This window comes from Lathyrus oleraceus, chromosome 1 (assembly GCF_024323335.1).
Source record: "Lathyrus oleraceus cultivar Zhongwan6 chromosome 1, CAAS_Psat_ZW6_1.0, whole genome shotgun sequence".
Taxonomy (NCBI): domain Eukaryota; kingdom Viridiplantae; phylum Streptophyta; class Magnoliopsida; order Fabales; family Fabaceae; genus Lathyrus; species Lathyrus oleraceus.
This window is the reverse complement of record NC_066579.1, coordinates 252,761,166-252,778,957: the sequence shown is the minus strand read 5'-3', so window position 1 is coordinate 252,778,957 and position 17,792 is coordinate 252,761,166. Positions and strand designations below refer to the sequence as shown.

General features: G+C 37.7%; 1 protein-coding gene across 1 annotated transcript in view; it reads left to right on the top strand.

Annotated features, from left to right (window-relative positions):
• The first annotated feature begins 117 nt into the window (after positions 1-117).
• Positions 118-17,792, top strand: part of LOC127102030 (mediator of RNA polymerase II transcription subunit 23-like) — a 30,212-nt gene continuing 12,537 nt past the window's right edge. The window contains exon 1 of the mRNA XM_051039450.1: positions 118-811. Within this exon, the coding sequence (XP_050895407.1) occupies positions 118-811 (694 nt within the window). The remainder of the gene's footprint in view (positions 812-17,792) is intronic.

The window sequence follows — 17,792 nt, the reverse complement described above, 5'->3', positions numbered from 1 at the left end:
ACAGTGTAATTGTACCTTCAGTATTGAACAAGCATCACATTGGCGGGATTTCTCAAACACCTTCCGTAGGCCTTGATCTTCATAAGATTGGCTCTCGAGAAGACAGTTTCACCAAAGATGAAATGGTTTCAGCATACACTGGTCTTGTTTCAACATGTTACTGGTGCGGCGACCAACACGGTAAGACGTTATCTTCCTAATGGAAATCCTGCATCTCCATTGAATTTTGTCCACACTATTGGCTCCACTGCACAGTCATCGATGGAGCCGTTATCTGGTGCAACTCTATCTCCTGTAAAATCATCTGATATTTCCTCGAGTGGATTACAGTTTAAACTAAGAGGAAGCCCGTCTATTAGAAATAATGATATCAGTAACAGTAGCCTTCGCCAGCTATGTTGCAAAATCATTTTAACTGGTCTGGAATTCAGTTTAAAACCTGTGATATATGCCGAAATCTTCAACCATATGCTGAATTGGCTGGTGAATTGGGACCAGAGACAACATGGAGTTGATGAATTTGATATTATTAAGTCATGGAGACTTGACAAAACCGTAATAGCTTGGCTACATAGTTGCTTGGATGTGATCTGGCTTTTAGTTGACGAGGGAAAATGTCGGGTTCCCTTTTATGAATTATTACGGAGTGATTTTCAATTCATAGGAAATATACCCGATGATGAAGCATTATTTACAGTTATCTTGGAGATCCATAGGAGACGAGATATGATGGCTTTGCACATGCAAATGTTAGACCATCATCTTCATTGCCCTACATTTGGGACTCATCGAATCCTAAACCAGACCACACCTATTATTTCAAGCGAAGCAGTAGCACACCTGCGACTATCACCACTGTCATATTTAAGTGTACTTGGAGAACCATTGCACGGAGAGGATATTACAACCTCTATTCAGAAGGGAAGTTTGGGTTGGGAGAGAGTTGTATGTTGCATCAGGCATGCTCTCCGTACCACACCTTCACCTGATTGGTGGAGACGGGTACTGGTACTAGCTCCTTGCTACAGGCCTTCATCTCAAGGAATTACTGCTGGTGCTATTTTTCCTTTAGAGATGATTTGTGAGGCAGTTATTGATAGAATTGTAGAACTATCCAAATTAACAAATTCAGAGATAAATTGCTGGCAGGACTGGCTTGTCTTCTCTGATATTTTTTTTTCTTACGAAAAGTGGGTGCATTGATTTTATTGACTTTGTGGACAAGCTGGTGTCACGTCTTTATGAGGGTGATCATCATATACTTAGGACAAATCACGTGACTTGGCTGCTTGCACAGATAATACGAATTGAGCTGGTCATGAATGCTTTGAATTCAACTTCTAGAAAAGTGGAAACACAGCCAGAACTGAAGGTGAAGAAGGATGATTCAGTACATGAACATAAAGGGCAAGTGAAAAAAGAGATTTTTATCATCAAACACAGGAAGAGCCGTGATGAAGTAGTTGAGGTAATAGGTATGAGAACTTAGAGCTGTACTAAAGAAGATATGGATGCGATTCCTATACATTATGGGAGACTCAGCAGAAATTCTTCAGGACCAAAACATTAGTGATTTGCATGGGGATGATTGGAGGGAGCCTACAGAGACACTGCAGTTTCAATCACCAAGGTCACTTTCACAGGATGGAAATATAACAAGAAGAATAAGAAGAAGAACGTCGAGCAGAGAAAGAGAGCAGGAACAATGTTCAAGCAGCATAGATAGGAGATTTAGTATATCGCCTGTAAGAAGATCTTCAGATACCTCCACATTACATAGCGCAAGAAACAACACCAGTACTAGCTCTAAGCCTGCAAAAATGGTGTATGTTCCTGCTATTGTTACATCACTTGTAATGGATAAAAGTAATAATAGTGATTGTGGAGAATCTGCAGCAGCTACAACTGGGACAAAGAGGATTATAGTTAGGAGAAATGTTGGTGTGGCTTCACCGCATTCTCAATCTCCTGCAAAAGCTAATGGGAATGCAACAAAGCACGACTTGGAGCCGACATCTCTACTTGCAAGTGTGAGGCCTTGTTCAACTGATATGCATTGCGGTTTTGCTCATGGTTTGCAAGTTATCGGCCCAACCGGTTTGTGCAGCTGTAGGAAGTCAGATTCACTATTATCCAATATACCAATATAACTGTGTTCTTAGCCACCATGATGCTGCTGCTCTTGAAGAGTAGATTAGCACAAAAGATTTTTCCACTGATGAAAGGTTGATTCCAAAGTGGCATATTCCTTGTGATGAAGAGATTCATTTTGCAAATGAGCTTTTAGATATTCAGTTTAAGTTTGCTTTGGATGATCTGTTGAAAATATGCCAAACTAAAATTCATGCTGATCAAAGAGATGAGAAAGAGCACTTGAAAGTGACTCTTTTACGTATTGAATCATCATTGCAAGGAAGGCATTTCTTTACAGTCATTTCATGGAGGGTCATACGAGAATCTCCCCAATACCACGGCTTCCCCTCATTACTGTTTTAGATACCAAGCATCATCTGAAAGACTTTCCAGTTTGTGAGCCATTTCATTTGGAGCTAAATTTTTTAATAAAGCAAACCGAGTTCTTCATTATCCATCCAGGGCGTTCTATACGGACGGATTGAACCTTATGGCACATAACCTTTCGTCTGGGTCTGACACTATCTACAGGAAGCTCTACAATTCGATTCCTGGAAATGTGGAGTGCCGAGAAAAATATTTGATTCACAGTAAAAAGCCAATGCTGCAACATTTTTCCTCCGAACGAATCGCACCCAAAGTCATGTGAAAACCATGCCAAATCATCATTCAATTTCCAAGCAGGACTGCTGCAACACATAACACACAAAATCAGTTCGAGTCAAAAATGCATCCTATTTTCATCTAAGTAGGTTTACAGTGGTAAAACCTTTCTTACCAACAGTAAAGTTTTCAAAATGAAGAGAATTGAGGGAGGGACCACCAAGCTGGGGTGAGGACAAAAAAACCTCCAAGCACCCTCCGTACGAACAGGCTCCACTACACAACAGAAAACACAGTAGAGGAAAGAGATGAGTAGCATATAAAAGGGAAATTACTATTCACAAAGAACCCTAATTTTGGAGAGGAGCCGCTACTGTTCACTAAGAAAAAAAAGGAGTCGACGACAAGGAGAAAAGAAAACCATCATTTTTCTTGGTGGTGAAGAACGGACAAGAAGATCAAAGACCGGTTCAAACGAAACCTTACCTACATCCGTCGGTCAATCTCACCGCAATCGGTTAGTTTCCTTTTCGAGTTTCTATTTCCATTTCACCGTTTTAGCTTCCTTGAAGCTTCCATTTGTTTGGTTATCTTGCTGTAAAATTTTGATGTTCAAATGGAAAGAAAAATGATCGTTGGATTAAGATGAATATGTTTACAAGAACCTGCTACTGTTTTAACTTTGTGTTTAATTTAAAGTGCGTTTTTTTATGTTATGTATTAGCGCTTGAGATCATATGACAAGGATGCCTATCCGGCAGAGTTGGTAAAAGGGATGCTTTGGCATGCTCTTGCTCCTGGGTTCAATACCCGTGGGTGCCATATTTGATTTTGCCGCACTTTTAATTTCTATTTCATATTTCTTTTTTATCCCCTCATTATTCCTAATGTTTACCCCCTTATTTATTTTGATTGTTAAACATCGATTTTAATTTATGGATTCAACAATTCCCATGTTGTTTATCCATGATTATTTTTAATGATACATCGATAGTATTTCGCCGCATTTTGATTAATCACATATGACATTTCAATTATTGTCAATATGTGCAAACCGGCTTTGAGCACATTATCTAGATTTCTTTTTTTCTTTTAAATTTCCACTTTCCTTGCACGTCATTTAGTTATGTGACTTTGATTCACATCCTCGCATCCCAATTTTTATCCGTGCACATCCTGATGTTGTTTCTTTCAATTTAAATTTTGAGTGTTTTGTAAATATAACTTGTTGTGTTATTTATTTTCTTCACATGGCTTACTCCTGGGTCTTCTTACAATGAGACAGTTCTCTTGCACTTACACTCATACATTCCATTATTTGTTGTTTGGGCCCGATTTAATTATTCCAGTACTTTGAATCCCCATTTGACAAAATGTACCCCACTCCCCCGATGTGTAATAATTTTACTGTTTCTCATTTCTTTATTTGTTTGACTGTTTAGATAGCTACTAACACAAGAATAAAATCAACCATTTCCAAAAGATCAAAAATAAGACTCGGTCCAACGTCGAGTATTTTCTCAATAAACTGTAACACCTCAAAATTTGCCCTCCTCTTCTGGAGACTAGTTTGATTCATTGCATTTCATTTTTAGAGCATTAGACATTGCATTTTGCATATCATGTGAAATAAGAAAGTCATCCTCCAAAGCTTTTCAGAAGATGGGAAGTTACATGATTCAAGCCTGAGGTTTTCTATGAATTGATGATCAATCATCTGAGGGTTTGGAATTCAGTTAGGGTTTCCTAATTCTTCAAAGGGTTTTGAGCATTATCTTGTTTGCAAGGATATATTACCATCATCATGGCTCTATCATCATCAAGGGTTTCAGAGTTTATCCTTAAGTTCCTTTGGATTAGGGTTTTGACCTCTGGTCAACCCTAATCAATGTCATTCTCCCAACTAGGGTTTCTCAAAGAGATGAGGTACTTGCTTGGGATGAAGATCACATGATTGTCATGAGGAGCTTACATGAGCTAGGGTTTCATTTTTGAGCAATTTCCCCAAGTGGTAGAGGCTCAAGCTGATCAGGGCATTTCAAGGTCATCTGTGGACCAAAAAGTCAACTATGCAGTCAACTGAGGGCTATGAGGTGGGGAAATGAGTTGAGACACCTCAATCATGTTCAAAAGAGGTCCATTTGTAATTCTAAACATCTATCTTGAATATTTTGAAGGCATGGCAAAAGTTTCCAAAAATGGAAAGTGACCTGTAATTTCAAGTTTCCAAAAATGGCAAGTTTTTGGTTCACATTCAACTTGACTTTTCAACATCAAAGAGGTTTCAAATGGATTTTTAGTGAACATGAAAGTTGAAGATCTCTCTCTCCCCTATTCAAAAAGTCCTATTTCATGATCATCTGATGGATGGTTGAGAAATTATGGCCAAATGATCACAAAGTGTACATGGAATTTCAAAGTGGCATAACTTTTGATTCAACACTCCAAATTGGTCCATCCTTTTTGCAAAATACTCCTTGTGACCAATACTTTCCAAATCAAGCCTTCCCATGCATGGAAGAAGCTCATATGACCATTTGTTCACACATGTGCATTTTGGAGGGAAATTCCATATTTCAAATTTGGCTTAAGCTACAAGCAATTTAACCATTCCATCATGACCATTGGCTGGTTTTAAGTGAATTTGAAGCCATTGCATGTACTGTTCACGTGTTGCATGGCCATGTAGCACACTTTTGCATTTTTTGCAATTCATTTCAATTCTCACTAATCATGTTTAACAAGGCCTAAATTGGATTAGCATTGTGATTAGTGAACCATATAAAAGCCAAACCCTAACTGTTTTTGCTCATAACAGAATTTGAGATCTAGAATTTTCCATTTTCCCTCCATTTTTCACTCTCTTTGATTCTTCAAATTTTCCACACAATTCTTTAATATCCTTGCATAATCTTGTTCATCATCAATCATGGATCAAGAATCATCACCTGGATTGTTCAATGGAGTCTGAAATCGTGCAGTTCAAGAACACTTTCATGTTAATGGATTTTTGAAATTCAGCTAGATCTAGGTGGTTTCAAGTGGTGATTTGTGCTTAAAGCTTCAAGGCAAGGTTGAGGAAGAAGATCTGGAGATTGTGAGAGCCTAAGGACACGAATTCATCAACTGCCATTTCCAAGTAGGTTGAATTCGACCTCTCTCTTTTGCCAATTTCTTGTGATAATTGTGTAGATCTCACTTAGGTGATCATGTTGATGTGTTTATATTTGAAATTGGCTGAGAAATGAACACGTATGATGCAATGAATGTTTTGATGATGATTATGTTTTCACTCGATCCGTTCAATTCATGATGATCTAGACTAAATGAACATGATATTTAGAATCAGCATTGAAAGAGCTTTCTAACCATATAGATTTCATTGAATTCTGGAAAAAAATATGTTGATCTCCGCCGGAGACGGCCGGAGAAGACGACCGGAACTACTGTTCCGGCGTCTAGTTCTCGTTCCTAGGGTTTGTGTGATGTGGCGCGCCTGCGTGGCCTTTCCATTGGCTTTAATTCATTTGACCATGCCACGCTGTTATTGACTGATGATTTGTGCGCCATGTCACTTAAGTGAAACGCAGCGTTTCACTTTGGGCGCTTGTTAACCTTCCTGGCATGAGTTCGATACCTGGCGTGCATGTTTCTGAATTTATTTTGAAATTCTCATTTCCTGAGCGCGCGTGTTCGATTCCTTGGTAGCGCATTTTGCTGATTTATTTGAATTTCATTTTCCCTCCATTGCCATGCATTATTTCATTTTATTTGTTCAACTTTAAAAAATCATAAAAAATTGAAAGATGCTTCAAATTGATCCCAATTTTTTTTTTCACATTCTTGTTTTGATCTCTAGTTTTTTATAGGATTTATTTCATGAATTGTTTGGTTCTGGATTTTTATTTTGTGATTTTGGATTGAACATGGTGTTAAATTGATATGTCATGATGAATGCCTTGTGAAATGCTCATCTTTAATCCAATTGATCTGAAATTTGGCATGCTGGATCTTCACATGTGATATGATTTTTGGGCTTTGGTTTCGGATTTTTATCATATGTTATCACTGTTTTGGACACATGAAGATATGTTGTGACAATTTGTGTCACATTTTGGATGTAGCATTTGTGCATTTTTGTTCACCTATCATTTGAGCTCTTCTGGATCTAATTTTTTGCACATTGTTTATTCATGACATGAGTAGCTTGCATAAAAAATCTCAAGGCCATTAGATGCATTTCTGTTTTGATTTGGATTTTTTAACTTGGATGTCCATTTTGTGCACATTGTCTTGCCTTTGCTTTACATTGATCATTTGATGCATTTGCCTTGTGAATTGATGCTGGTCCTTTTGAGGACAGCTTGTGACATGTTTGAATGTGCATTATGCAAAAGATTTACTTCTGTTTTGATCATTGGGTTTGGTTTTGAACCTAGTCTTTGAACTAGTGTTTTGTACATGAACTAATTGTGCTTTGTGTTTCAGGTTTGGACATTTAGCATTGATGGTTGGATTTGGTCTCACATTGTGAGATGCAAATACCTTTGAGAACTAACTATTGTTATTTTGTAGGTCAATTGATGTGATGAACTCATTTGAGTGCTTGCATTTGTGCCTTGCATTGAGTTGTAAATATTGGAAAGTTCCACTGTTGTCAGTTGGTTTTTGATTGAGATATTTACTATTTAAGCTTTTGTACAGGTACATTAGTGGCTTGCTAGCTTTGCTTTTGCTTAAGCTTTGGAGTGTGGTTGATACACTACTAAGGTAGTTTAGCCTTCTTACTCCATGTAGTCTGAAGATTGTTGTTTCTCCAGCGGAGGTGTGCGTTGGTGGTTGTTTCCCCAGCGAAGTCCCCAAGCGGATCGGGTTCAGTAGAGGTCATCCTTAGTAAGGGTTGCCCAACAGCGGTGTTATCCCGAGTAGGGTGGAGATTGGAGAGATATCGGGTTCCTCAGCAGAGTTGCTCGTGTCGTCCCCTGAGGGGGATACTTTTTATACATTCATCATTTAGAAAAGCATAGCATATTGCATAACTCATTGCGTAGCATTTCCATGGTTATGGAGCATTACGCCTTTGAAAGATTCAAACTCATGCATCAGCATTGCAAGCATAAGCTAGTCTCAAGCCGTGGTTACCGTTTGAGAATTAGTTTTGCTGGGTGGTGAAGATGTTACTCTGAGGAGTTTAGCATCGTGACGTTGGATTAACAGTATTCCCCAGTAGTGCGATATTGGAGGAAAAATTCCGTCGTGCGGAGATGGAAGTTGGAAGATGTTACTCTGAGGAGTTTAGCATCGTGACCTTGGATTAACAGTATTCCCCAGTAGTGCGATATTGGAGGAAAAGTTTTTGTCGGGCAGAGATGGAAATGAAGATCGGAGAACATTACGCGATCAGCGCGAAAATCGGGGTTCAAATGGAGAAAAGGAAGTGTTGCAGCATTTTCTGGAGAACGGGGTTCAACTGGAATTGAAGATTGTATCCGGGATAGGGTCCTCAGGATTGTCTTCTGATCATGCGTCACCTTAGACTTTGGCTGAGGCCAACAGAAGTCGTTATGGGTGTCTTCTGAGGAAGAAACGCACATGTTACCTTCCTTTCGTGAAGGTGTACCCTCTGGTATGTCGCCATCAGAGTGGTGTTTGGTGTTATTTCCGACGTTGCCAGCGGAATTAGCACGGGAAAATGGAGAACGGGGTTCAAATGGAGAAAAGGAGACACGGGGTGTTTTCTGGAGAATGGGGTTCACAACGACGATCACGAGTTATCGTTAGGCGACTGGGGTTCAAATGGAGAACGGGGTTCATTGTTTGGTAGCAAGAATGACATGAAGTTGTCGGTGTAACACCCCTTTTTCTACCCCAAATTATTTAGCATATAATCAGAGTAAATAAACACGCATATAAGAAAAGGGCGTCACATCGACGTTTTCGAAACTTAAAAACTTTTCAAAAACCAACGATACACCTGGCCATTTGAAGTAACACATTTCACTCATTCATGAATATTCAAGCAATATGCGTTCGCAGCGGAAAATAAAGAATACTCATGTATTTCATAAGATGATCCATGTCCCATACCATGATCAAATAAAATAAAACAATTAATGACATAAAGCATATCAAAATAAGATACGAGTTCAATACCACTAATCTACCCAGTGTTACATGACCAGAGCATTGACTCATTACCTAATTTTAAACTAAAACGGAAACTCTCCAGCTAATCTTGAGCGAGCTACCGTCCACCTACTCCAGCAATACTACTCTGTAGTATCTGCACGATACCCATGTAAAGGTAACATTCAAACAGAAAGGGTGAGAATTCCAAATCATTATGAAATAGCATAATAAGGCACAATGAATTAAAACACAATTTAAGAATTCATCACACTTAGTATAATCACGTCAATAATATTAACAGACAATTATTCCACATATTTCAATGTACATCACACTCACAACAATACATGCATTCAATGATCACATAACTATAGACGGCTTTATGCAAGACAATGTGACTCTATGCATGTGGTACCGTAATGTGAACTCAAAGTTTCACCGCTTTCCGATTCAATATCTAGAATCCAAGCCACGCTTCAGATCCGGACAAGACCAAACCCTACGTCTGTTTCCAATAAAGGATCACCGCTTAATACTACGCCTAATCCCAATCAAGGATTAACGTCTGCTACGTCTGTTTCCAATTAAGGATCACCGCTTGACCATGCTATGAATGAATGCACACATACCAACACATATGCAATTAAGACCTCCTATACCGTCTTAACATCCACATATCACCATAACTCACAATTGGTACATATACACATTCATAATCATAAACCTTTCACAATTCAATAATGGCATACATACACATTTATGCAATATATTATTCACCAATATAGGCCAATCATCCAATATGTACACATAATTCCATTCCAAAACGTACACAATATTTAAATATCAAATTTTCACTTTTCAAACAGTGTTAACCCGTTAACGCATATGGTTAACCTGTTAACGCAAGACAGAATACAATTTTTACAGTATTTCAACAGTGTTAACCGGTTAACGCCCTGGGTTAACCTGTAAACGCAAGACAGAATGCAATTCTAACAGTATTTCAACAGTGTTAACCTGTTAACGCATTTGGTTAACCTGTTAACGCAAGACAGAAATTAATTTTTTTAATTATCATAACAGTGTTAACCGGTTAACGCCCTGGGTTAACCGGTTAACGCAAAACAGAAAGTTGTTCCTGCGCTAACAACGAACGGAATGCAGAATTACCCGCATTTTTCACCGTTGGAGGACTTCCGGACCTCCGATTTCGATTCCGTAAAAAGCTACACGTTCAGAAAATTACGACTCACCCAAATATAGATTCATTCACAGTTTTAACATAATTTATTCATCACAATTCAAGGGTATTTATCAAAACCTAATAATTCCGATTCATGCCAATTAAGGATTTCAACCTAAAACATGTTCCTACCCATTAACCCAATCATACTAACCCATAATAGTAAGGATTTCCCCCCTTACCTTGTAACTCTGATGGAAACCTTAACTCCTCTTTACGTTCCCTCTCCTCTTTCTCTATTGCCTTCAGTGCTCAAGTGAATTATGATTCTCACTCCCTTCACTCTTACTATTTATAATGGTATTCTAGTTGGGCTTAAATCTTCTAATTTAATCACTAGGTCCAATAATATCTAATATTTAAATACCTCTATTTAAATTCAAATAATTAACCACTCACTATGCACACTAGGTTAATTGATAATTATTTAATTATATCTCATATCACTAAATAATTTATTATCACACTAATTAAATTAATTAATCCATTATTATACTACCTCACAACCGCTTAATTACTTAACACTCCAAATAATTAAATATAATATAATAAAAATAATATAATAATTAATTCCTAAAAATTGGGCTGTTACAACTCTCCCCCACTTAAAAGATTTTCGTCCTCGAAAATTCCTCAGACGAACAACTCTTGATACGATTCCCTTATCTTATCCTCGAGTTCTGAACCTGCCAAATAAAACAAGCACCGACAGTGTTCTCACACACATGTCACATACTAGGGAACAAACATAACCAAACAACCTGGTCGGACGGACCGACCGGCTACTAATGTAACACATTAGCGACTATTGACCAACTGGTCAACCAGGCTCTGATACCACTAATGTAACACCCTTTTTTCTACCCCAAATTATTTAGCATATAATCAGAGTAAATAAACACACATATAAGAAAAGGGCGTCACATCGACGTTTTCGAAACTTAAAAACTTTTCAAAAACCAACAATACACCTGGCCATTTGAAGTAACACATTTCACTCATTCATGAATATTCAAGCAATATGCGTTCGCAGCGGAAAATAAAGAATACTCATGTATTTCATAAGATGATCCATGTCCCATACCATGATCAAATAAAATAAAACAATTAATGACATAAAGCATATCAAAATAAGATACGAGTTCAATACCACTAATCTACCCAGTGTTACATGACCAGAGCATTGACTCATTACCTAATTTGAAACTAAAACGGAAACTCTCCAGCTAATCTTGAGCGAGCTACCGTCCACCTACTCCAGCAATACTACTCTGCAGTATCTGCACGATACCCATGTAAAGGTAACATTCAAACAGAAAGGGTGAGAATTCCAAATCATTATGAAATAGCATAATAAGGCACAATGAATTAAAACACAATTTAAGAATTCATCACACTTAGTATAATCACGTCAATAATATTAACATACAATTATTCCACATATTTCAATGTACATCACATTCACAACAATACATGCATTCAATGATCACATAACTATAGACGACTTTATGCAAGACAATGTGACTCTATGCATGTGGTACCTTAATGTGAACTCAAAGTTTCACTGCTTTCCGATTCAATATCTAGAATCCAAGCCACGCTTCAGATCCGGACAAGACCAAAGCCTACGTCTGTTTCCAATAAAGGATCACCGCTTAATACTACGCCTAATCCCAATCAAGGATTAATGTCTGCTACGTCTGTTTCCAATTAAGGATCATGTAAAGGTAACATTCAAACAGAAAGGGTGAGAATACCAAATCATTATGAAATAGCATAATAAGGCACAATGAATTAAAACACAATTTAAGAATTCATCACACTTAGTATAATCACGTCAATAATATTAACAGACAATTATTCCACATATTTCAATGTACATCACACTCACAACAATACATGCATTCAATGATCACATAACTATAGACGACTCTATGCAAGACAATGTGACGCTATGCATGTGGTACCGTAATGTGAACTCAAAGTTTCACCGCTTTCCGATTCAATATCTAGAATCCAAGCCACACTTCAGATCCGGACAAGACCAAAGCCTACGTCTGTTTCCAATAAAGGATCACCGCTTAATACTATGCCTAATCCCAATCAAGGATTAACGTCTGCTACGTCTGTTTCCAATTAAGGATCACCGCTTCACCATGCTATGAATGAATGCACACATACCAACACATATGCAATTAAGACCTCCTATACCGTCTTAACATCCACATATCACCATAACTCACAATTGGTACATATACACATTCTTAATCATAAACCTTTCACAATTCAATAATGGCATACATACACATTCATGCAATATATTATTCACCAATATAGGCCAATCATCCAATATGTACACATAATTCCATTCCAAAACGTACACAATATTTAAATATCAATTTTTCACTTTTCAAACAGTGTTAACCCGTTAACGCATTTGGTTAACCTGTTAACGCAAGACAGAATACAATTTTTACAGTATTTCAACAGTGTTAACCGGTTAACGCCCTGGGTTAACCTGTAGACGCAAGACAGAATGCAATTCTAACAGTATTTCAACAGTGTTAACCTGTTAACGCATTTGGTTAACTTGTTAACGCAAGACAGAAATTAATTTTTTTAATTATCATAACAGTGTTAACCGGTTAACGCAAAACAGAAAGTTGTTCCTGCGCTAACAACGAACGGAATGCAGAATTACCCGCATTTTTCGCCGTTGGAGGACTTCCGGACCTCCGATTTCGATTCCGTAAAAAGCTACACGTTCAGAAAATTACGACTCACCCAAATATAGATTCATTCACAGTTTTAACATAATTTATTCATCACAATTCAAGGGTATTTATCAAAACCTAATAATTCTGATTCATGCCAATTAAGGATTTCAACCTAAAACATGTTCCTACCCATTGACCCAATCATACTAACCCATAATAGTAAGGATTTCCCCCCTTACCTTGTAACTCTGATGGAAACCTTAACTCCTCTTTACGTTCCCTCTCCTCTTTCTCTATTGCCTTCAGTGCTCAAGTGAATTATGATTCTCACTCCCTTCACTCTTACTATTTATAATGGTATTCTAGTTGGGCTTAAATCATCTAATTTAATCACTAGGTCCAATAATACCTAATATTTAAATACCTCTATTTAAATTCAAATAATTAACCACTCACTATGCACACTAGGTTAATTGATAATTATTTAATTATATCTCATATCACTAAATAATTAATTATCACACTAATTAAATTAATTAATCCATTATTATACTACCTCACAACCGCTTAATTACTTAACACTCTAAATAATTAAATACAATATAATAAGAATAATATAATAATTAATTCCTAAAAATTGGGTTATTACATGATTCATTGTCCTCCTCTTCTGGAGACTAGTTTGATACATTGCATTTCATTTTTAGAGCATTAGACATTGCATTTTGCATATCATGTGAAATAAGAAAGTCATCCTCCAAAGCTTTTCAGAAGATGGGAAGTTACATGATTCAAGCCTGAGGTTTTTCATGAATTGCTGATCAATCATCTCAGGGTTTGGACTTCAGTTAGGGTTTCCTGATTCTTCAAAGGGTTTTGAGCATTATCTTGTTTGCAAGGATATATTACCATCATCATGGCTCTATCATCATCAAGGGTTTCAGAGTTTATCCTCAAGTTCCTTTGGATTAGGGTTTTGACCTCTGGTCAACCCTAATCAATGTCATTCTCCCAACTAGGGTTTCTCAAAGAGATGAGGTATTTGCTTGGGATGAATATCACATGATTTTCATGAGGAGCTTACATGAGATAGGGTTTCATTTTTGAGCAATTTCCCCAAGTGGCAGAGGCTCAAGCTGATCAGGGCATTTCAAGGTCATTTGTGGACCAAAAAGTCAACTGTGCAGTCAACTGAGGGCTATGAGGTGGGGAAATGAGTTGAGACACCTCAATCATGTTCAAAAGAGGTCCATTTGTCATTCTAAACATCTATCTTGAAGATTTTGAAGGCATGGCAAAAGTTTCCAAAAATGGAAAGTGACCTGTAATTTCAAGTTTCCAAAAATGGCAAGTTTTTAGTCCACATTTAACTTGACTTTTCAACATCAAAGAGGTTTCAAATGGATTTTTGGTGAGCATGAAAGTTGAAGATCTCTCTCTCCCCTTTTCAAAAATTCCTATTTCATGATCATCTGATGGATGGTTGAGAAATGATGGCCAAATGATCACAAGGTGTACATGGAATTTTAAAGTGGCATAACTTTTGATTCAAAACTCCAAATTGGTCCATCCTTTTTGCAAAATACTCCTTGTGATCAATACTTTCCAAATCAAGCCTTGCCATGCATGGAAGAAGCTCATATGACCATTTGTTCACACATGTGCATTTTGGAGGGAAATCCCATATTTCAAAGTTGGCTTAAGCTACAAGCAATTTAACCATTCCATCATGACCATTGGCTGGTTTTAAGTGAATTTGAAGCCATTGCATGTACTGTTCACATGTTGCATGGCCATGTAGCACACTTTTGCATTTTTTGCAATTCATTTCACTTCTCACTAATCATGTTTAACAAAGCCTAAATTGGATTAGCATTGTGATTAGTGAACCATATAAAAGCCAAACCCTAACTGTTTTTGCTCATAACAGAATTTGAGATCTAGAATTTTCCATTTTCCCTCCATTTTTCTCTCTCTTTGATTCTTCAAAATTTCCACACAATTCTTTAATATCCTTGCATAATCTTGTTCATCATCAATCATGGATCAAGAATCATCACCTGGATTGTTCAATGGAGCCTGAAATCGTGCAGTTCAAGAACACTTTCATGTTAATGGATTTTTGAAATTCAGCTAGATCTAGGTGGTTTCAAGTGGTGATTTGTGCTTAAAGCTTCAAGGGAAGGTTGAGGAAGAAGATCTGGAGATTGTGAGAGCCTAAGGACACGAATTCATCAACTGCCATTTCCAAGTAGGTTGAATTCGACCTCTCTCTTTTGCCAATTTCTTGTGATAATTGTGTAGATCTCACTTAGGTGATCATGTTGATGTGTTTATATTTGAAATTGGCTGAGAAATGAACACATATGATGCAATGAGAGTTTTGATGATGATTATGTTTTCACTCGATCCGTGCAATTCATGATGATCTAGACTAAATGAACATGATATTTAGAATCAGGATTGAAAGAGCTTTCGAACCATATAGATTTCATTTAATTCTGGAAAAAAATATGTTGATCTACGCCGGAGACGGCCGGAGAAGACGACCGGAACTACTGTTCCGGCGTCTGGTTCTTGTTCCTAGGGTTTGTGTGATGTGGCGCGCCTGCGTGGCCTTTCTATTGGCTTTAATTCATTTGACCATGCCACGCTGTTATTGACTGATGATGTGTGCGCCATGTCACTTAAGTGAAACGCAGCGTTTCACTTTGGGCGCTTGTTAACCTTCCAGGCGTGAGTTCGACACCTGGCATGCATGTTTCTGAATTTATTTTGAAATTCTCATTTCCTGAGCGCGCGTGTTCGATTCCTTGGTAGCGCATTTTGCTGATTTATTTGAATTTCATTTTCCCTCCATTGCCATGCATTATTTCATTTTATTTGTTCAACTTTCAAAAATCATAAAAAATTGAAAGATGCTTCAAATTGATCCCAATTTTTTTTTCACATTCTTGTTTTGATCTCTAGTTTTTTATAGGATTTATTTCATGAATTGTTTGGTTCTGGATTTTTATTTTGTGATTTTTGATTGAACATGGTGTTAAATTGATATGTCATGATGAATGCCTTGTGAAATGCTCATCTTTAATCCAATTGATCTGAAATTTGGCATGTTGGATCTTCACATCTGATATGATTTTTGGGATTTGGTTTCGGATTTTTATCATATGCTATCACTGTTTTGGACACATGAAGATATGTTGTGACAATTTGTGTCACATTTTGGATGTAGCATTTGTGCATTTTTGTTCACCTATCATTTGAGCTCTTCTGGATCTAATTTTTTGCACATTATTTATTCATGACATGAGTAGCTTGCATAAAAAATCTCAAGGCCATTAGATGCATTTCTGTTTTGATTTGGATTTTCTAACTTGGATGTCCATTTTGTGCACATTGTCTTGCCTTTGCTTTACATTGATCATTTGATGCATTTGCCTTGTGAATTGATGCTGGTCCTTTTGAGGACAGCTTGTGACATGTTTGAATGTGCATTATGCAAAAGATTGACTTCTGTTTTGATCATTGGGTTTGGTTTTGAACCTAGTCTTTGAACTAGTGTTTTGTACATGAACTAATTGTGCTTTGTGTTTCAGGTTTGGACATTTAGCATTGATGGTTGGATTTCGTCTCACATTGTGAGATGCAAATACCTTTGAGAACTAACTATTGTTATTTTGTAGGTCAATTGATGTGATGAACTCATTTGAGTGCTTGCATTTGTGCCTTGCATTGAGTTGTAAATATTGGAAAGTTCCACTATTGTCTGTTGGTTTTCTGATTGAGATATTAACTGTTTAAGCTTTTGTACAGGTACATTAGTGGCTTGCTAGCTTTGCTTTTGCTTAAGCTTTGGAGTGTGGTTGATACACCACTAAGGTAGTTTAGCCTTCTTACTCCATGTAGTCTGGAAGTCCTGTCACCTTTTTGGCAGGCATTTTGGCTGAAGTCCTCCTTATGAGGCTCTGATTGTGTTTGTTTACATTCGTGCCAAAGACCTCCAAGTGAGGCATGTTACTTGATAAGTCCTCCTAAGTGAAGAGGCAATTGACAGATAGAAGGGATTAGCAATCAATCCCCTGTTATTCAGTGAGTCGTTCTTTATGCTCGCACTACGTGCTGATGCTCTAGAACATGTACCCCAGATCTTTGTATAGAGTCAGTCAAGTGGAATAGGGTCCCTCTTTCTGGATCCCCACGTTTTCTTTGTCATAAGCTCACCCAGGCCAGGGTTAAGAGCATGAGGTCTCATCCTCATTACCATTTTGATCAGCTTCACCCTAACTCTCAATGTTAGTGGTTAAGAGCTCCTGTTTACCCTTACAGTTTGGCTTGTTTGTCGAGGTTGATATGACCCCTCTTGACTAAAGCCTACCCATTGTTTGGGCCTCTTGTGTGGATATAGTGTGTGATACTTGTTCACTGGTGTTGATGTTTTTGAGCTGACTTGCTTCCTATGTGAGTTAGATGCATGACTAGAGACCCCAACCTAGGGATTTGTTTGCATGACAACTTTTAGGCTCGAGTTAGTCTCCCTCTTAGTTTGTTGTTTCCTTGGTCTCTGGTTAGGAGAGAGTTTCTCCCCTGTTAAGGGGAACTACGTCGCCCTGATTCTCATACCAGATGAGATACGTAGGCAGGAGATCGAGCGAGATCTCTCCGGGCCCTTTTTTTTTCTGTTTCAACCTTTTGTTTCTTTTGACGTCTCAGCGTCTCTTTGTGTTTGTGTGACAACTATTAGGCTCGAGTTCCAGACTCTCTATTAGTTTGTCAATCTGATAACCTTTCTTCTTTGGTGTTCGCTGATTTGCGTTTGTTTGTTAGGAGTCCGATATAAGTCCATGTATTGGCATTTTGTTTCCTATTTTTTGTTGTTGTTCGGAGTCAGATATAAGTCCATGTATTGGCATTCTGTTTCCTGTTTTTTGTTGTTGTTAGGAGTCGGGTATAAGTCCATGTATTGG